A 20,159-nucleotide genomic window follows, 5' to 3' on the forward strand; every position below is an offset into this window, starting at 1 on the left:
GTCAGTTCCTAATCAAAGATTGAGATGAATATAATATGCTGTCCAAAAATCAGCTCAATCGGACAAGAAACGAAGCGGGAATCGCAATTTGAAGTTGGCTTTTAGGGCTGAATTTTTGACTGCGAAAATCTGCTCTCTTTCTCTCTTTTTGGCTGCTGAAAAACTCTCTGTGTGTCTGAAAATAAGACCTAAATAGGCTTATATTTGCCTCATAAGAATGGGCCTATGGGCAAAAATGGATTGGTCCAAATTGAGCTTTTATTTATCCACATAGGAAGGGAAAAAGGCCCATAACCCAACAATTCGTGCACTTCAAATAGAGTTTCACGATCATATTTTCACAAATGTACAATGCAATCATTTAATTGAAAATTGATTAGTCTGCAGCTTATATACTAAGATAAAGATTATTTATACATTTTAAATAGAGTACTTCGATCATACTTTTGCAAATGTCCAACTTGTCAGTAACAAATAATGAACTGAATGAATCCCACGTCGATGCCTTGAGAAATCTTCCTTAGCTAGGGTGTTGGGGTATGAACCTAATATGATATTGGTATCAAAATCAAGTCCAATCCAATATGGATCACCAAGGTCCTACACAAACGCGAGAGTGAAAATATCTGATTCTATAAATGTATACACATCAAATCGGATCGTAAAATTTTAGAATGAAAAACATGTGAATATGTAGAACTATAAATTAAGAATGCTATTCAAATACGAGGGGAGTGATGAAATTGGTGAAGAACTAGAAGTACTAAAGTTCCTTACATTTTATGGGCTAAATTCCATACATGCCAGTGTGGCCATGGGCACTTTACACTGGGCCTCCGTGACAATTGCCTCTTTCTAACTTCCTTTACAAACCTACGAATAGGTGTGTATATGACTGGATTGGTTCTGATTTTTCAAATATAAAATTAAATTATTCGTGTAAAATTTTTTAATTTATAAACCAAATCAAATTAAGAAAATTCGGACTTTTTGGGATTTTCAACCTCCGGTTGGTTCGGATTTTTTAAATACCAAACTAAACCAAACCATTGTGTCGAATTTTAAATTTATAAATCAAACCAAATTAATAAACTTTAGACTTTTGGATTTTTACGGTAAAGTTTGCATACAAACATATATTATTAACTTGTGCACCAAATATTTCTTTAGTTCAACCAAAATACAATTTTTAAAGGTGTTTCTAAAAAAAATAACACAAAATATGAGATAAGTATTGATGACACAAAAATATTCAATAAAAAATAATAATGAAATCATCATATAAAATAAATATTGTAAAGTCATAATGAATTTAATCCTATGTTAAAATAAGTTTAATAAGTATTAGTGACATTACTAAATATTTAAGGAAAATTAAAATTAGATTATTTATTTTAATTGTCTAAACCAATGTAAAATTAAAGAACAAATATTCAATATTATTGTCATTCTTAGTGTTGAATTGATTTTTGTTTTTGCATTAGTATTAATTTTATTTTGATTAAAGTTTTACTATAATTATCAACATCTATGAACTATAATTTTTATTGGATCATTTCGAATTCTATGTTTTAAACTTTAAATAATATATTAAAAGATAAAAACTATGAAATAGTATAAGAAATATTTTAAAATGATATCAAAGTAAATATTTTTATGTATAAAATAAAATTTTAAAATTACATATATAATGTCGGGTTGATTTGGTCTCGGATTATTATTTCTAGTTGAAACCAATTAACCCATAATTTTTTTTCCAATACCAAATCAAATCAAACCAAAGTTCAAATCGAAAACAATTTATGATTTAATTCGATTTTGATTCGATTTTGTACGCCTCTACCTACCATGATCAATGATAACAATTGACATATGAACCAAATTATATGTCTTTTCATATATATATATATATATATATATATATATATATGTGTATATATATATATATGACTCATTTAAATTTGTCTTGCTTCCTGGTTCTTCATGTTAATTTATCTATTCCTTTTGTATCTTGATGAATATGAATAGCTTTAAGCATTTTACCTAGACGCACTATTAAAAAAAAGTTATTCAAAAGACATCATCTACAGATAACTTTCCATAAGAATGAAAGACTTATAAATAAAAATACATATTACACCATGTAAAACTTGCGAATAACAACACTTATGTAAAAAATCATTTATGGTAGTGATAATTAGTTAAACTTAGTGATTAAATTCTATGTAGTAAATTACCATAGTAGTAATATTTATTCAAAAAGTTAACGATATCAGTATATATAACTTAAATCGATTTTAAATATTGACAAACAACACCACACCCATCAAGTTGCAATAAAAGAACTTTTTCAATGATCCACATCAAACCCTAAGCTGTACAGCACTATAGAATATTTGCTTGCATGGTGATGTGCATGGCCACATACTACATGCACTTACTTGTACGTATCAACTTTTACAGAATTAAGTAAACTTTTTTTTGAACCGCCAAATATTTTAACCTTTAAATCCTCTAAATATCACTTTTGCGTGGTTCCAATTAGCATTACGATATTGATCCACTCAATAATAAAAACTATATTATAATAAACAGATTTGAGTTATTCACTTAAATTATAATATATTCCAAGCATGTATAATAATCTTATGATTCTTTTCTTAAATATCTTCCTTCGTATATTAATTCTTTCATATATAGAACGGAGATGTCTAGTTACTCGATAAAAATAAAAAAGACAATATAATTTTAGAAAAATTATATATAATAACAAACTAATAACCTAAAATAAATGGTTTGATTTAATTGTGCTTCATAGTAAACGTTTGCAAAAAATTGTCAGGCTCTCCCAAATATCTCGCTCGCCACTCTCCTCCAATCTTTCGTTCGCTTCCTCACTTTTTATATAAATACAAGTGTATAAAAATTGTTTCTAATTGTATAAAGCAGAGAAAATTGTATAAATACATATATTTTTGTTCCCCTCTCTCCCCTCTTCCAGATCTCGCTCGCCACTCTCCCAAATCTCGCTCGCCACCCTCGCCTTTCTCACTTATACAAACAGAAGCGAAATGTATAAATTGTGTTTCTGTTTGTATAAAGCGTGAGAAAATTGTATATACACATGCAAATACATATATTTTCGTCCTATACACTTATAATTATACAATAAAAATACTCCCCTGCCCAGTTTCTTTTGCCTTTCTCTCTTTCTCGTTTTATACAATTTTCAAATTGTATCTAATTTCTCTCTTTCTCGTTTTATACAATTCGATTCAATTGTATATTCCTTGTCAAGTCTCTTTTGTCTTTCTCTCTTTCTCATTTTATACAAATTCAAATGTATATAATTGTTCTATACACTTATAATAATATAATTCGTTTTATACACTTCGTTTTTATACAGTTTCCTGCCCAAGTGTCTTTCTCTTTCTTGTTTTATACACTTCGTTTTGTACAATTTGTTTCAACTGTATGTGTATAGCGAATTATACAATTTCTATATTTGCTATGGAGCGCAATTATGCAAAACTTTGCTATAGCATACAAATATAAATTTTTTATTTGCTATATGTGAAAGTTGCCCTATAACTTTTATACTATTAATATAATTTAAACTTTTTCCGTAGAAGGTTATTTGTCTTATTAATATTTTAGAATACAAGTTAATTGAATTCCACTTACTGTGTGTAGTATAATTTTATCTTTTAATGAAATTGATAGTCATAATCATTAAAAAAAAATGTAAAATGTAGGTCAAACTTAACCTAAAAAATTTGATAGTTGAGCTAGCTTTTCAAATTATATGTTGTTGTTCGTGTAACGTGTAATTACGTTCCTTATAAACTAATCCAACTGATGATGGCATGCTTATCAGGTTTAAAAAAATAGTTAAACAGACTAATAAGGAGGGATATTCGTGAAATTATTCATGACCTAATTTGAATACATAACTAATTAATTTAATTTTTTAGAAGTAGGAGTAACTAATAAGATCATTTTATAAATGTGATTGTGATGTTTGTGGGTCATAGGCATAGTATAACCGTTTATATATGTTTTTTTATTATTTATATATATATATAACTGTGGTGAACACAAAATCAAATTTAAATATGAAGGTTACTTTAAGGGCCTTTTTATTTCAGTTAAAAGGCACTAGCTAATACTAGTAGTGCAAAATTAGGTCATGTTCTTTCCAACACAAGGGCCTAATTTAGGTAGTATTAACTAAGGAATATAATTTCACTTTACTACAAAGTCATTGGAGAACCATTTTCCATTCTTTTTTGTTTTGCCATTTTAAGTTCTATTTCTAGACTATTTACTTTTTAAATTGAGTAATATATCGCGCTAGCAAGTTTTTAATTTAATATGTTATAGCAGGTTAGTTATTATTTTTGTCATCTTAATGTTTATCGTAGATAATTGTAAATATAATTACCTCACAAATGATCTGAATTGAGTAAAAACATCTTTTACATTATCGAGGAATTGATGAACTTAGACTAATTTAACTTCATTTTTTTTTTTAGAGTTATGCGCAAGTTGTGAAGATTTACTTTTTTGGTTAACGGCAAGTTGAGAGGATTTCGTTGTTATGTCATTCCAATCTCTGCAATTTGTCTAGACATATAGCACTAATCAGACATAGGTAGAATGGGGCATAAACACAAAGATAATATTTAGTGTGGATTGGAAGATAAAATTTCTTTTCACTTTGCCTTGTTATTGGATATAATACATCACGATCAATTTAAAGTTTAGACTAAAATGTTGAGGAAAATCAAATGCATTGTGATCTCTTTCTCTCTCCCTCACGCATATATTTCAGATTTATCGAAAACGGTCTTTCTTAAGGAAAAGATTGTGTATACACCACACCAACTCCCTAGACTCTAAGCATTACTTGTTGGATTACATTGAATATATTGTTATTGTTATTGTCGTCTTGCATTATTATTTTAATGCATTAATCATGTGGAATGTATTTTTAAGGAAAAGACATGTACAGTACATTAAGGATAAGAAGGACAACAAGGAAACTAAATGGAATACAAATTTTTTGGTTTCCATTTTGTTTGTGGTGGACCGATAACTGCACTAGAGCAACTTAAGATAGAATTAGAAAGGAATTAAAGAGAAAAAAAGTAATTTGATTGAATGCAAGCTGAGGTTGAACTCATAAATTTTCCCACTTATACTTCAAAATTCTGATACATATGTAGAAAATTAAATATCAAGATTAATTATATACAAAAGGACAACATAATTAAGATATGAAGATAATCTTGGTCGATAAACAAACAAAGCAAAAATAAAATTAGTGACGTTCTACATTCGGTTCCACTAAAAAAAAAAAGTTTCGATATGTTAGTTTTTAGGCAGCGTGTTAGTGTTCTTATAACAAGCACTATGAATAAATATGAATATCAAATCAATGTCCACTATTTGTTTAAAAACAAAAAATGCCTGAGCTTACCTAACTAAAATATGAATTTTCCCGTACAATCCCTAAAAACGTACAAATTAAATGTTGGAGCATGAGTATATATATATATATGTGTGTGATGTGTGCATTATTATGACATACTTGTCCAACAAACACATGGTAATTTGAAGTTTAGTCTTAAACCTCAGCAGTCTTTCTCAAACAACCTTAACCAAATCAGTCTCAAACATTAGCAGACAAAAAAAAAGGAGGAGAATTTGGACAAGATGGTTAAGGAAAATGAAGTGGCTGGAAGATTGGAATGGAGGGTTAACATGCCTAATGGTTCATCGCGAATTTTAGCGCCAGAGTCTAGGGAGACATGCAGTAGATTGCAAAGCTTAGTTATGGGGATTGTTTTAAACATCAAGGCATTTCTTGACAAGGCATGGAATTTAGCTGTAAATGAGCCAAAAAAGGTTGTTCATTGCCTTAAAGTAGGATTGGCTCTCTCCCTTGTGTCAGTGTTTTATTACATGAGGCCTCTTTATGATGGTGTTGGAGGGAATGCTATGTGGGCTGTTATGACTGTTGTAGTAGTTTTTGAGTATACTGTAGGTGAGTGTGATTCTTCTCTGTTATGTCCTTTCTTTTATTGATTCAATATGAGTACTGATTTGGAGTCAAAATGGCAGGTTCTACACTTTATAAGTGTGTAAATAGAGCTATTGGAACATGTCTTGCTGGATCTCTAGGAATTGGTGTTCATTGGGTTGCAAGTCAAGCAGGAGATAAATTTGAACCTGTTATTCTCCAAGTTTCAGTTTTTCTCTTGGGTATGTAACAGTTTCCTATATATATATATGTTTATGAAAACTTTATACTTACTAGTCATGGATTGCTGTTTGATAAATGACTGTAGATGGACCTAATATGTTGTCTTCCTTGCAGCTGCTGCAGCAACCTTTTCTCGGTTTATACCTACTATAAAAGCGCGATTTGACTATGGTGCCATGATCTTTATCCTTACCTTCAGCTTAGTGTCAGTGTCAGGCTATCGCGTTGATAAGTTGGTTGAATTGGCTCATGAAAGGGTCTCCACTATTGCTATTGGGGCCTCCATCTGTATTTTCATTACCATGATTCTCTGTCCAGTATGGGCAGGTACTGAGTTGCATCATCTCATTAGTAACAACCTGGAAAAACTTGCTGATTCCTTGGAAGGTAATATACATTTGTTAAATGAATAATGATATCAAAAGTATATGCTCTCAATTATAGAAGAAACTAATAGTTCTTGAACTTCAATATTCAGGATATGCTGCTGAGAACTTCAGTGTAGATGGCAGTAAAAATGTACATGAGAAAGATTCCAGTAAGAGATTGCAAGGCTACAAATGTGTACTTAATTCTAAGGCTGCTGAAGAATCCATGGTTCGTAATCAACTCTCTGATAACGATTGATCTAGCCTGTAATATCTGTCTTCTGTTCAGCTAATAAAAGATAACTAAATGTCTTAATATATATGACAGGCCAATTTTGCCAGATGGGAGCCAGCACATGGAAAATTCAATTTCCGACATCCATGGAAACAGTACCTCAAGATTGGAGCTTCAATGAGAAGCTGTGCCTATTGCATTGAGACTCTCCATGGCAGTATTAACTCCAATACTGAGGTAAAAACACTAGGATTAAAACATCTCTAGCTATCTGAATGAGTCTTGCTGATAATCTTTTCTGCGAAGATAGTATTTGAGCTTAAATCTTTCTTATTTTGCTTGTGCCACAGACTCCTGAGTTCCTTAAGAAGCCTCTCAATGATGTCTGCATGAGATTAGGTACTACTTCCTCCAAAGTGCTAAAAGAGATGTCGAGTATGATAAAAACAATGAAAAAATCAACAAAGCTAGATATACTTGTTGATGAAATGAATTCTTCGGTAGAAGGCCTTCAAAATGCCCTCAAAATCTTCCCAAGTTACCAGCATATACCAACCCCAGACCCCGGAACTGAAGAGGCCCCTAATGGTAAAGAAGAGCCTAGCTTGAAACCAACTGCTTTATCGCTCATGGAAATTGTTCAAATGGCCACCCTAACATCACTGCTCGTAGAAATAGCATCAAGAATAGAAGGGATTGTAGAGGAGGTCAAAGAACTGGCAACCCAAGCAGAATTTAGAGACGAAAGCAGCATGAAGTCCAAACAAACTCAAACAAAGATAAATGGAAATGATGGTAATGAGCATGAAGTAACAATGAAGACTCTTCAAAAAGTCTGAGTTAATCACCATTATAGGATGAACCAGACATGGTGGGGTTTTGACAGGTTCTCCGCTTTTATGAGACATCTGTAACTGTAAACTGCATATTGTACAGAAAACAGATGACTTTCATTACTATAGTAGGAACATTTGAGGAAATATAGGATGAAGTTTCTTTCTCCTTCTCTTTTGCTGCATCTCTCTATCTATCTTTCTCCATTTTTCTACTCTTGAAATAAGTGCAGAGGATAAAGAACCATGTTTTTACATATTCTGAGTTTTTTTGTCGACACAAATGCATTTCCGCAACCTTCACTAGTTAGTAGAAATATAAATGATACAATGATAACAACTAAGCTATTTGAGTTTGTTCCTCCATATGAATCTGTCATGATATTACTATTTGAGTTTAGATAACCTAATTTTCTTTATGAGAACAAAAATAAAGGTGGCACAAGTTCAGCCTCTTATTCATCATGCGATTGAACAGAAATATTATCAAGATAATATGTAGATCTAAGGTAATTAAACTGCATGAAGCAGCATGCACCAAACCCAGCTCTAGTTATATCTAAGCTACTTTTGAGTTTTAATCGTATCTCTGACTCGTCGCCAGAAGGCATACAATTAACGAGGCATGAATTTACTGGTTTTATTTTACCCTGTCAACTCAAGGTTGAAACAGATAGAATCATGTGATTCAATCAACCTAAACATAGTGATCACACTCATGTCAAAGACTCAAAATTAAATAGTAATGATATTCATATATAATGTTATTTAAAAGTTTTTTTCGTAAAAAGAATGGACATTATTTGTCATATATCAGTGGTGAAATATTGTTGTTGATATCAGAAGGTCAACCTTTCTACTGCGGTAGGGAAGGAGAGCGTTATTCAGCTGATAATCTGCAGCAAGTCCATATTCTACATGATTAGAATGACTAGTTCAGAAAATGTATGGACATATCTTTGCACACAGGATAACAAACTAATACCAAGAACTTATTTTCAATGTACATCGGATACGGTAGCACATATGGACAGCCAAATGGCAGTTCCCGGACCAGAATTCTTATCACAAATCAATACAACATTAATAGCATTTCCTACAAAATACGCTGAGAATGATGTCATCTGTCAAGTAAGTGAATAGAATCATCATGTTCCACAATAGCTCCTTCATTGCTGCTACCCCAGCCAAGGTTTACAGCTAAGTCTTCGACTGCAACTTTTATGACATCACTTCGAACACCAATATCAGTAGCATATCTGCTCATGCAGTACATTCCTGCAGTAACAGTGGCCATGCCGACGGGACTAGGAATTAGAAACTTCAGGGGGGAAGAAAGAAGCGCAGCTAAAGGAGCACCAACAACAGAAGAAGCTTGTCCACTTCTTCCAACTCCCAATCTATCTAGTGTCAGAAGACCTGTTTTACAATACAACGCGAAGTCCTCACAGTTGTTTTGGAACACATCATAGTTGCCAAATCCATTCTGGAGAAGATGCATTGCTCGATGGATAACCATCTCCGGAGGGTCTGACACAGCAGTAGTGCAAGTTCCACCTCGCACTTTGGAAAGGAAAACAGAGGGGCTTACTCCATATTCAAAACTGTAGAGTGAACCATTGCGGAGAAAGCAATTCAGACAAGAAAGTACAACACCGCTGTTAGGAAGCCTAAATCCACAGTCTGGAAAGATTGGACAGGATGAAGAAATGCCTGATATTTCATTAGCAGCATCAGAAGAGCCCTCAACCCGTGTAAAATGAACCACTTTGCTTCCGCCTACGAAAATACCTACCACACCAAATTGCTTAGAAGCTAAGACCTGTGAATATGATGATTGTCTCTCTACTAGTTTTTGGGAGGAAAAATGCAACTACCATTTATCATCTTCATCAAAAAAATGCAACTACCATTTATCACTAGTCCAAACAGTATAGTAAGTTGGATCAATATGAAATATGAACCAGCGGTGACTCAATAGTCAATAATGACTTGTATGCCTTAGTAACTGCAGCTGATTCACAGGAATTATTTCTCTTTTGAAAGAAGGCCACTTATCAGATCTACCAACATCAAAGCATACATGACAGAATTTTCAAAATAGTTTGATGAGCGCAGAGTACTTCCATGCACATGATATTACAGGGTATCTTTGTGAGTGCCTGGGTAAAAGTAACTTTTCCAGTTATTATTGTCATAAGGTTTAGATAGCATGAAGAAAACAACACCAGAGAACCATGAAGCAAAATCATGAGAAAAGGAGCCTGCAGAGACCAGATTTATGTCCACAAAGAGTTGCCATTTAACATATGAATCAACGCTCAAGAAGTCTAGAAGTGTATAAGAGTTGATTCAACTCCACATATGATATCTTGATTGTAACAAGATTTTTGGATGAACCAATATTTGTACATCTCAAATTTAAGAACTAATGCATCAACACTGAGACCACCGAGAAAATGAGGACATATCTTTAGCCCAGCTCTAAACCTTGCATGCAAATCTGCATACAGTAATCACATCATGCAGCAAATACACTGAAAATTTGTAAATATGTGAAGATTTGGAAGGTTAGTTTAAAGGCATAAATGATCAAGTTGATCAGACTAATATTATTCTATGCCATCTCACGGAGGCTACCGATCCTCTTCCAAGATTTGTCAAAAATTCACTTCCTAAAACTAAGAAAAGCATCCAAGTGGAACAGGACATGATTAAATTTAGTGGCTGCAGCTTCTTTTCCTAATAAAATGGGGCGGGGGCTGTTGTAGCTGATAAAACACATGCAGTAACCATAGTCTAGAAATCTGTTTTTGATACAAATTTTAACTAAGTTACCCTGTAGGAGATTTGGAGGTAATTTTTTCCACAACATGAACAACTTATACGCCTTAATTTAACTAGGCAGGAGAACACAATTATAAGATTCAGACTTAAAAACCAAACACACTTAATGGGTTGAATCTGAATCATTAAGATTCATACCTCCATTAAGTGCAAATAAATGAGGCCTAACACTAATGAATCAGATGACAACACAAACTAGAGAGTGACTAATCATTTGAGAAGCCAATACAGGGAGCACAAGTTGGTCCATTTACACCTAAAAATGCTTGGGTACCCCACCTTCATTGAATGCCTGAAGCAGTTTGTGGAGCTATCAGTTCAGCACTAAAAACAATGTTGCCATTACGTTCATGGATTTGTATTATTAAATACACAAACACATCCATCTAATTTAAGAAAACTCTGAATGATGAAATTCAGTGGTTAGAGAGCTGGCTGATGGTGTAAGTGACTTCTCAATGCCTATTCTAATTTGATCAATGTCATCCCACTATGTCCAACTGAAACAGAGAAGTTAAGAGTATTTAAATTTATCAAATAAAATGACCTCTCAGAAGTTTATATGTGTTGCATAAATTAGTCTTCGGCTTTTCCTGCTTTTTAAGCATAGCTAAAGTCCAATATAAAGCAAATATACATTATTGATATACACTCCATTTGCAGAATAAACTATTTATTGCTCAAACACAAACAAAAAAGTTCCTTAATGCATGTAATTTCTACCGATTTTAGGGTCACAAAAGAGAGGACTCTAATTAACAAATGGAAGTGAATAAAAACTATTAATCCCTCTTAGTCAATTTGTTCATCTTTCTTTACTTTTTAGTCCATTTAAAAAAGAGTCTCTTGCCTTTTTTTGGCAACTCTTTAGTTCCACTTCCTACGTGGCATATGTATAAGATCACAAGATTAAAAACATTTTGATACATCATTATATCTTTAGTTGAAGACACCAAGATTCAAAAGTAACTTCTTTAATTCCCTTGTTTCGTCTTACTTTCTTAAACTCTATACCAAGTTAAAACCAAATAAAAAAATTAAAAACTGAGGGAGTACTAGATTAAATATTCTCAAACACATTGAAGAAATTTAATTTCATTGTGAAAAGACAAATCTTGTGTTCAGAACCAAATCAAAGACTTAAGAGAAAAAGAAATGAAAGAAGAACGTAAATCAAGGACTACAATAAAAGGAAAAAACTTACCAAAATCAGCACACTAAGTAAATAGAACTAATACTAGTAATTTAGAAGAACCCCACATTTCAGCTTTCTAATATGCATCAAAGATCATCACTTTTGGCCAAAAAGAGATGAAATAAAAAAGGAAAACACACCCAGACATACAAAATTATCACAAATTTCTTGTTAATGAGTGATTGGGAAGGAGGCATTGTAAATTTACCATGGTGGGAGTAAGCAAAAACAGCTCTGTAAGTATAGATATGGTCTCCTGGTTTGATCTCACTTCTGTCCACTCTGTTTGTCAACACACCCATCTTCTCTCCCTCTTCCTTTTACTCTTCCCCAGAATGCAAATGAACTTGGAATAAATTCGCAATCTTTAACAACCCACCTACAAAAAAAAAAAAAAATTATTAATCAAAGAAATATAGTGCATTTCATAATGAAGACAAAATGACGTGGTAGAAGGTTATTGGCTCACCGAAGAATCTACTCGACAAACGTTACCGATGAAAATTATTACCTATTTGCTTTTTCTGTCTCTATTCATCTCCTTTTGACTGCCAGGGTCAGCAATTGAAATGACTGAGCAGCATGAAAGAGCTATTTCCAGTAGTAGTAGGGCATTTTTTTTACCCTTTTACGTTTTACTAGAATTGTCAAAAGTCAAGTAGGTTCAAGTGAAACTGTATATGCAGATGCAATTCTTTGCCACTTTGACAAGGCAAGAATAATTTTCAAAAATTATACTAGTAGACAGTAGACACATAAAATACTGCCAAACTCGGAAAGGAAGGAGTCTATACACAAAGCACCCTTCAGCTTTTACGTTCCTTGTAAGAATTTGATTCCTAGCTCGTAACATCACTTTTTTGAGTGAGTTCATTAAAACTACAAATATATCAGGAAATTACGTGGTACATTTGTGTCGATACCGAAGCTCTCTCATAATTGTAAAAAAATCTACTATAGTGTGTACATTTTCAAATATACAGAATGTACTAATAATCAACTGATAGATGAACTTCAGCTAGTTCTCCAAGAAGATTTTCCAGCCATAGATTTTCACGTCAAAACCAGAAGTATTCACGAGTGAGTGTCTCAGTTCCTCAGCTGACTCAGCACTTTTTGCCAATAACAAGGCGAAACCCCCACCACCTGCACCTACAAGCTTGTATCCACAGCAATAGTGATCACAGAATGCGAAAAGCTTATCAACAAACTCATTGCTGCAGAAAGGATCCAGCTCCTGATGTAATCTCCATGCCTCCAGCATTATGTCCCCAAGGGCATCAATGTCGCAACTCATTAAAGCTTCTCTAGCAATCTTTGCAAGTTCAGTGAGGCGCTTGATACTTGAAACAAGCAGGTTGTCTCGTTGAAGGTAACGAGTAACCACCTTATGCAGCACTTGGTGTGCAAGTCGAACCTGCATATACATTGTCAACAGCTGAAGTTGAACAGAACTAGTAGTTGGATTGTAATGGGTGTAAATTTGAAGATGAATTAACCACTAAAAAAATCATGAGCACCATGATGAATGCAAACATGAATGAAACACAAATGAATTTAGCTAGAGTTCGCAACTTACTTGACCAGTGAAAACTACAAGAAGCCGTTGCTGCAACTCCTTTATTAACTGAGGAGAAGCCAAGAGGGGAATGACTTGAAGCCGCAATGGTATTCCAGGAAAACTTGCAGTAAATTTGATGCCAGCATATAGACCTCCAATTTGATCTTGCCAACCACCTCCTGTGCCCATGAGCTGTTCTAGGACTAAAACAAGTCTTGTGACATTTTCGTTACTTTCGTCTCCATCAGTAATACGTAAAAGCCCTTTAACAACGGCTGCTGCTAAGATGCTAGAAGTTCCCAAGCCACTGCCCCTAGGAACATTGGCCCAAGTCCTGATTCGCAGGGCCACTGATTGAAGGATCTTTTCATGGATAACACTGGTTACAAGCAATGCAGATTTGACAAGACGAAATGGATCACTGATTTCAAATGGAAGGGCAATAGATGATAGATCTTCGATTGATAACTGGTTTCCAACATCATCACTAATAAATATCCCAGTCCCTTTCTCTATCTCTATCACTGTGCCAATAGGAAGAGAATCTTCCAATGTTATTGCCACGTTCAGAACACAGCCAGCACGCTCTAGACTCCAAGGAGGTGTATCACTCCAACCCCCAACAAAATCCACTCGAACTGGTAGTTCAATCTTCACCGTCCTATGGTGGATAGACTCACCGCAACAACCACTAGTATTATCAGGATTTGATGCGAACCAACTGGAAGACCCTGCTAAGTTTTCTGATAAAGAAATGACATTTCATTAACAGACTGTATTTACACCACATGTGAAGCATTGCAAATTGAAGGAAAGAAAAGAAAGAAAACAATAGGAGGAAGATAAAAGAAACACCAGACTGTCCAGTCAAAAGAGTACCCAGATGTGAGAGAAATTAGATAACAGGTGTTAGAAAAACAGTTCTTGGATTTAGTTGGTCAGTGTTCGTAACAACTTTTAATATGTCATTTTACCTTTGAACCCATATCTCACAGCAGACGCAGTTTCATCAGCAATGGAAGCCCATACCTTTTGCTCAGTTTCAAGTGCCATCTCTTCATTGCCGCACGCTCGTAGAAGATCAGCATGAACTTGATATGCTCTGCTCTTAGGAAGGATTGCTGANCGTATCTCACAGCAGACGCAGTTTCATCAGCAATGGAAGCCCATACCTTTTGCTCAGTTTCAAGTGCCATCTCTTCATCGCCGCACGCTCGTAGAAGATCAGCATGAACTTGATATGCTCTGCTCTTAGGAAGGATTGCTGAATTTTGTGCTTGAAGATTTGGGCAATGGGATAGAAATCCTTTGCAAACTTCAATTCCGGTTGATTCCTTTTGAAGAATCTCTTGGCACAACTGACTTAAGTTGCGGCCAAGTAAGCCGAAGTTAAGGCAAGCATTAACAATCCCTGAAGCTAAATCAGCCTGATGATTACTAGAACCTAAACACATGTGTGGAAAGTTGATGGATTTATGCAACTCCTCCAAANATGCCGAAGTTAAGGCAAGCATTGACAATCCCTGAAGCTAAATCAGCCTGATGATTACTAGAACCTAAACACATGTGTGGAAAGTTGATGGATTTATGCAACTCCTCCAAACTAATCCGCTGGGACCGCTTCCACGAAGAACGTAGTGTTTCATTTATTTGGTTGTCCAAGCCCATTAACCATGACGCCAAGGTGAGCATTTCAAAGTATGGAAGAATAGGGAATATTTTGGCATTCCACAAGCATTTTTCCAGAGTATTCTCTGAGATCCACAGATCTGTATCTTGAATGCCTAGATCATCTAAAACCTTCCTCCAGGGTTTTCCACAAAAGGTACCATTTGAGAGTGGAATCTTTGGGTTATCATGGATGCCACAGTACACAATAACTCTTTCCGTGCGTTCCACTAAAGGAACCTCCCAAAAGCAATGACGATCTGGAAGCATGAATCTGAATGGTACCCTTTCTGTTGTATCACTGGTAGCTGGCACATTAACACCAACAACAATAGACTGGGAACCAATCTGTATACCACCAGAAATGAAGGAATCATAAATGAGAGAGTCTTCTCCTATAGAGACTCCTGGCTCTATTTTACTGGAAAGGATAATAGCTGAGGCAGCAATATCAGAAACATTAGTTGCTGGAATAGAACAGAGGTGCCTTCGACCAACAAGTCCAGCACCAGTTTCACTCATGTGGTCTAGAACTTCACTAGATGTTCCAAAATGTAAGAATAATAGATCACCTGCATCAAACTCAAGAAAAGAAGATGAGTTTAATTCTAAAAATCAGTTTACACGCATCATAAGCATAGTAAATGCACAGTTAAGGTTTCCATAGAGTGCAACAGTAGATATTTTGTATGAATAATACAGTTTTGGTCCAAAATTCTTTAACCAAGTTTGATTCTTCAAATCATAGAGTCCTAAAGTTATAGTATTTAAGATCCACTTACCTAGTTGAGTGACTTCTGTATTAATTAGTGTAAATTATGTCACCTATAAATCGAGTCCAAGATGGGTTAGCAATCCCATTATGTTTCGGGATTTTAAGACTAGGATATTCCCATTCAAATAAAGTCAGTATATGATTAAGTGATTTCATTGAGACAATCTCTTAATCAATTCACGACTCTTGTATTTTTGGAATGCATTCCAAAGAGTGCTTATTTTCCAAAAAAAATAATAATGGGTAGACGGCCATTTTGGTTAATGCTTCTTTACACACATGAAAAAAGGAAGCAGACTCTGAAATATGCAATGACTTAGGAAATTACTAACATCATCACACAGTCAACAACATTCAACCTACAAGCACAATAGCTGAACATCTCTTGTTCTCCCAAACTGTTGACAAGTTCATCACCCAAAGGGCGGGATCGCAACCATTCGTGCTTTGCTGGTACCCAAGCGGCTACAAGGTCTTCATACAAACTCATCTGCCCAATAACATAAGTCAAAAAAGTAACTCACCTATATAGTTCAAGAACCACTTGAATGTAAATAACAAAACTAAACTATGACTTTAGATAACTGGAAGAGTAACTTCTTTTCACTGTGCCAATACAAACAAGTAGAAGTACAGACACAATAGCAAGAAAGAGAAGAATTTTCTGCAACATATGGAGCTAAGGTATGTCAAACTTATGATTAAATGAGAAATAACAAACTCTAACCCAATAGGTTACCAAAATGGCTGCATATCAAATAGCATCCAGATTAGGGAAACGGTGCATATAAATAAAAAAATATGACGAAGAAAAAGAAAGTCATCAGCGCATTAAGAGTACAACAGAAATGGAGGAAACAAAAAAATTATCATGCTATATTAAATATTTGTTTTTTGTTTTTTTTTGAGAAAGATGCTATATTAAATATTTGTTGTTTTACAGGCCAAATTATTGCATCTTCAGAAACTAGCTACCAAGAAAATATCCACCTTATATACAAATTATCCTGGGAAAAGATATTAAAAGACTCAAATGGCTCTGCACTCAGTTACTTGAAGTGCTTTTGCCAAAACTACAGAACATTTAACAGAAAGGAGAACGAAAATTTTAATAATTCACTCTTTGGCCATAATAAAAGAAGGCTTTTGGTGAAATAATACACCTCTGCACATCAAATGAAGTATCAATTATCTAGTATGATAAACTTCTCGCAATAAACGCAGAATATTTCTTCTAAGAGAAGAGTACACATTTCCAAGTATTAGATACTGGTACATGGAAATACAAAAAGAGTTGAGTAAAGCCACTGATAAATGATCACTTGCCTCTTTTTTCTTTTCCAGAAGTTCTGAGATCATTGATTGGCTCGAACAGGCAAGTTTTACTAGATTAAGCCATGCCTGACCTCTAACTGCTATTATCCCAGTATCAAGCAATGTTCTACCATCATCCAGAATAGCTTGGTGCCTAACAAGCTCGTCCAAGCAAGGTTTCTGAAGCAGATTCTCCACCAAGTTGATGGAATAAGTATCATTTGAAATCCCAGATTTTGCTGCAACTATAACACCATGATTGGAAGCAATGTCCAGCGTAATAGGGACAGTCACAATGCAGGATGCATCGTTCGGCATAACCATAGTTGAGGCATCAAAACAAGGAAGAACATCCCCAGTCATTGTAAGCATCCCACCTGCAAAAACTCTTTGACTCTGCTCAAAATGATGTTTCAAATAGAAAATAGAGATTATAGCCCAGTACATTAGCAAAAAGTTGACATATAAGTAGATAGACTATGTTTTTTAACAGAATAAAAGTATAAGCAAATTAATCAACTATCTTATTGAAAATAAGTATCACTGATTATGTATGCTGATTATTTGATAGGTTAAGTACCTTCATTCTGAAAAGCTTGTCTTGCACAAGATGCAATAGCAAGGATGTGATCGAAGAGCAGGGGAACTGGTCCATCTTGGTCATCAGCTGCCAAATAAGGAAGTGGCAGAAACACTTTTCCCATAGGATTTGCCCATGGTACCCTTTTAGAATCACCTCCAGCATGAAGTAATAAGATGTGTTTTTTGGCAATCAAGTCGATAAATGATGGAGAAGGTTCTTTCCTCTGAGAATTTCTGCACTGTATCAAAGAGAAGCAAGTGATTTTCTTAAAAAGTTACACCTGCTCCTTGCTGATGCATGATAATTTGATATACCAAAAAAGATAGCAAGAAACACTTGTGTGGTTGGTCTTTAACAGTATGAAATTAGGGACTGTTCAATGGAGTTGGTAGCCTAAAGTCAAATCTTAATTAGAGTTCTCAAGTATATTCAATAAAATTAGTTTCAGTCTGTTTCACACGTGCATCCCGTGAACCACATGTGTATCTCATGTCAATTAGTAAAACTATTTTAAATTTTACATACATATTATCGTTAATAATGTGTGTGAGAGTTCCTAAAATATAGGGGCTTAAAGCACTTCCAATAGTGACTTGTTTTATTGAGTCGGCCCTGCCTCCACCATCTGTCGGCCAAAGGCCATGGATAGAGAACTTTTCCTTAACAGTAGTTATGCACCTAAAGTAGGAGGCCAGTGAAGGACGTACTGTATAACCTGATAATTCAGCTAAGTGGACAAATAAGAGTCCACAAACAAAAAGACGATGATCCATGCTTCCTAGCAATTATATTGTGTGTGTAAGGATGATGTGCATGTCGTAATATGATCTACTCATGTCTAGTACTAGCTATTTATAAAGGATTTCAGAAAATGTTGCAAATGAGAAATGATTCTGCAAAAACCTTTAAAAAATATGAAGGGCTAAGTAGCTGGAACGGAGATGGCAATGCAGTGAAGAAGGAGGAGTGATGGAAGATGGACCCTGCATGTATTTGGTGGACCATATCGAATGCGATGAATCAGAGATGTTTTGAAAGCAAAAAGAGTAACATACATAAGATCAAGATAGACTGCTTCCTCTACTTATAGATAGCACATCAGATGTTTCTAATGCAATTAATTGGTTATAATTAGAATATTAGGATTTTGTGAAAGAGAGAACTTTTGTGATGGGGACTACATTTTGTTGTAGTATACCTGTGGATATATAGAACTAAAGTTTACCATTCTCAAAAAAAAATAAAAAATCAATTCGCATTAGTTTTAGTTTGTTGAGTTATACCTTTTTACTACTTCCATTTCAAAATAAAATGTGTCAATTAATATTCTTGGTGAAATTTGGGGTCCCCAACCCCCAACTAAGGCATATGGCTTACTGGCCCTATATGAAATTAGAACTTGACTTAGTGATATTTAAAAGCAAGAATTCGCTTGGGAGTTCAAAGTTTCAACCAATGACATCAAGAACAGTGTTCACCCTTTTTTCATTTAACTAATGGAGATACCTGAAAATCCTCTCAAATAAATATTAAATTTACCTATTCTAAAAATTTATGCGTTTGTCTTGTATAGACTCATGACTTGCATCAAGATTAACATAGCTTTTGCTACCCATACTCAACAGAGTTTCTGGATGAAGATTGGTGGGATTACGTGTAAACTGGTCCAATATGCCCAATGATCACCTAAGCGTTTCGAGGTGTCAGTGGAAAAAATAACAAAAATGTCCTCTAATTCAAATGTCATAAGTAAAAGCTATGGTGATGAGGAATTTGGTCTAATGTATCTCAAATATATAGGCTTAGTGACGAGACCTGAAAAGGACAAGTGTTTTTGTCCAACACCTTTCACTAATACCCAGATTCTCATGTCAAATATAGAAAAAATTTGAAGTTCATATATATACACCGTGCCTTTAAAATCCTGAATCACTCTGTAAAATTTTCAAATTTCCCATAAGCATTACATCAGAATTCGTACCTGAGATTCGAGAGAAAGCTGTTGGTAATGTTTAGCAAGTTCCAAAATGGCATGAAGAGTAGCAGCACCAGAACCGATTCGCTGGCCATGGGGATCGGGAACAGCGAGTGTTACAGTGGAATCGGCGATGCGACCCATTCGTTTGGCTCGCTTGAGCTGCCATTCATAGAGCTGAGCTTGTTCAGGGCTCGCCGCCGTGAGCACTATTGCATCCCACGTCGGAACCCTGGCTGGGTGCCGTACCGATAATCTTAAATGATACCACGATTTCCGTAATATTGCAGTCAAGTCTGCTTTGACTCGGCTTCTATGGTTGTACTTCCTTTCCATTTCTGCTATTGTCGGAATATGATCGGAGAAAAACGCAGATCAGTAACAGAGTATGCAGATACTACTTTGAAGCAACTTCGGATATTGTTAGGCCAAAAGTAGAATCAAATATCAGTTGATTGAGTACAAAATAGGAAACAGTAGATCGGAATAAAAATTGAAGATAACAAAGGACAAAAGAAAAATATATGACACACCGTT

General features: G+C 34.7%; 3 protein-coding genes across 7 annotated transcripts; 1 reads left to right on the forward strand and 2 right to left on the reverse strand.

Moving 5' to 3' along the window:
• Positions 1-5,609: 5,609 nt before the first annotated feature.
• On the forward strand, positions 5,610-7,961 carry LOC107029389 (aluminum-activated malate transporter 10). Its single transcript, XM_015230794.2, has 6 exons — positions 5,610-6,049; positions 6,127-6,267; positions 6,383-6,655; positions 6,747-6,865; positions 6,965-7,108; positions 7,222-7,961. Exons 1-6 carry the CDS (start codon positions 5,719-5,721, stop codon positions 7,708-7,710), a joined length of 1,497 nt encoding a protein of 498 aa, XP_015086280.1. The 5' UTR covers positions 5,610-5,718; the 3' UTR covers positions 7,711-7,961.
• A 701-nt stretch (positions 7,962-8,662) lies between these two features.
• On the reverse strand, positions 8,663-12,370 carry LOC107007998. Of its 2 annotated transcripts, none has more exons than XM_015206879.2 (3): positions 12,258-12,370; positions 11,955-12,125; positions 8,663-9,495 (listed from the first exon to the last, which is right to left on the reverse strand). In XM_015206879.2, exons 2-3 carry the CDS (start codon positions 12,046-12,048, stop codon positions 8,825-8,827), a joined length of 765 nt encoding a protein of 254 aa, XP_015062365.1. In that variant the 5' UTR covers positions 12,049-12,125; positions 12,258-12,370; the 3' UTR covers positions 8,663-8,824. The 2 variants fall into 2 exon arrangements, with proteins under 2 accessions (XP_015062365.1, XP_015062364.1); XM_015206878.2 differs by having other exon boundaries at positions 12,216-12,354.
• A 194-nt stretch (positions 12,371-12,564) lies between these two features.
• On the reverse strand, positions 12,565-20,119 carry LOC107007997 (bifunctional fucokinase/fucose pyrophosphorylase). 4 transcript variants are annotated; one of them, XM_015206874.2, is made up of 9 exons: positions 19,629-20,119; positions 17,645-17,885; positions 17,077-17,441; positions 16,114-16,240; positions 14,904-15,547; positions 14,542-14,791; positions 14,282-14,398; positions 13,326-14,050; positions 12,565-13,163 (listed from the first exon to the last, which is right to left on the reverse strand). In XM_015206874.2, exons 1-9 carry the CDS (start codon positions 19,956-19,958, stop codon positions 12,765-12,767), a joined length of 3,198 nt encoding a protein of 1,065 aa, XP_015062360.1. In that variant the 5' UTR covers positions 19,959-20,119; the 3' UTR covers positions 12,565-12,764. The 4 variants fall into 4 exon arrangements, with proteins under 4 accessions (XP_015062360.1, XP_015062363.1, XP_027772408.1 ...); XM_015206877.2 differs by having other exon boundaries at positions 14,282-14,336; positions 14,480-14,751; positions 14,864-15,547; XM_027916607.1 differs by having other exon boundaries at positions 14,542-14,688; positions 14,801-15,547.
• Positions 20,120-20,159: the final 40 nt, after the last annotated feature.

The sequence above is a fragment of the Solanum pennellii genome, chromosome 1 (genome assembly GCF_001406875.1).
Source record: "Solanum pennellii chromosome 1, SPENNV200".
Taxonomy (NCBI): Eukaryota; Viridiplantae; Streptophyta; class Magnoliopsida; order Solanales; family Solanaceae; genus Solanum; species Solanum pennellii.

Coding starts and splice junctions, on each gene's coding strand:
- LOC107029389 (XM_015230794.2), top strand. CDS start 5,719: ATGGTTAAGGAAAATGAAGTGGCTGGAAGATTGGAATGGAGGGTTAAC. Junction 6,656..6,746: donor ACTTGCTGATTCCTTGGAAG/GTAATATACATT, acceptor TTCAATATTCAG/GATATGCTGCTGAGAACTTC. Junction 7,109..7,221: donor GTATTAACTCCAATACTGAG/GTAAAAACACTA, acceptor CTTGTGCCACAG/ACTCCTGAGTTCCTTAAGAA.
- LOC107007998 (XM_015206879.2), bottom strand. CDS start 12,048: ATGGGTGTGTTGACAAACAGAGTGGACAGAAGTGAGATCAAACCAGGA. Junction 9,496..11,954: donor TTTTGCTTACTCCCACCATG/GTAAATTTACAA, acceptor TTGGTGTGGTAG/GTATTTTCGTAGGCGGAAGC.
- LOC107007997 (XM_015206874.2), bottom strand. CDS start 19,958: ATGGAAAGGAAGTACAACCATAGAAGCCGAGTCAAAGCAGACTTGACT. Junction 17,886..19,628: donor AGCTTTCTCTCGAATCTCAG/GTACGAATTCTG, acceptor TCTTTGATACAG/TGCAGAAATTCTCAGAGGAA. Junction 16,241..17,076: donor TTCTGGAAAAGAAAAAAGAG/GCAAGTGATCAT, acceptor GTTATTGGGCAG/ATGAGTTTGTATGAAGACCT.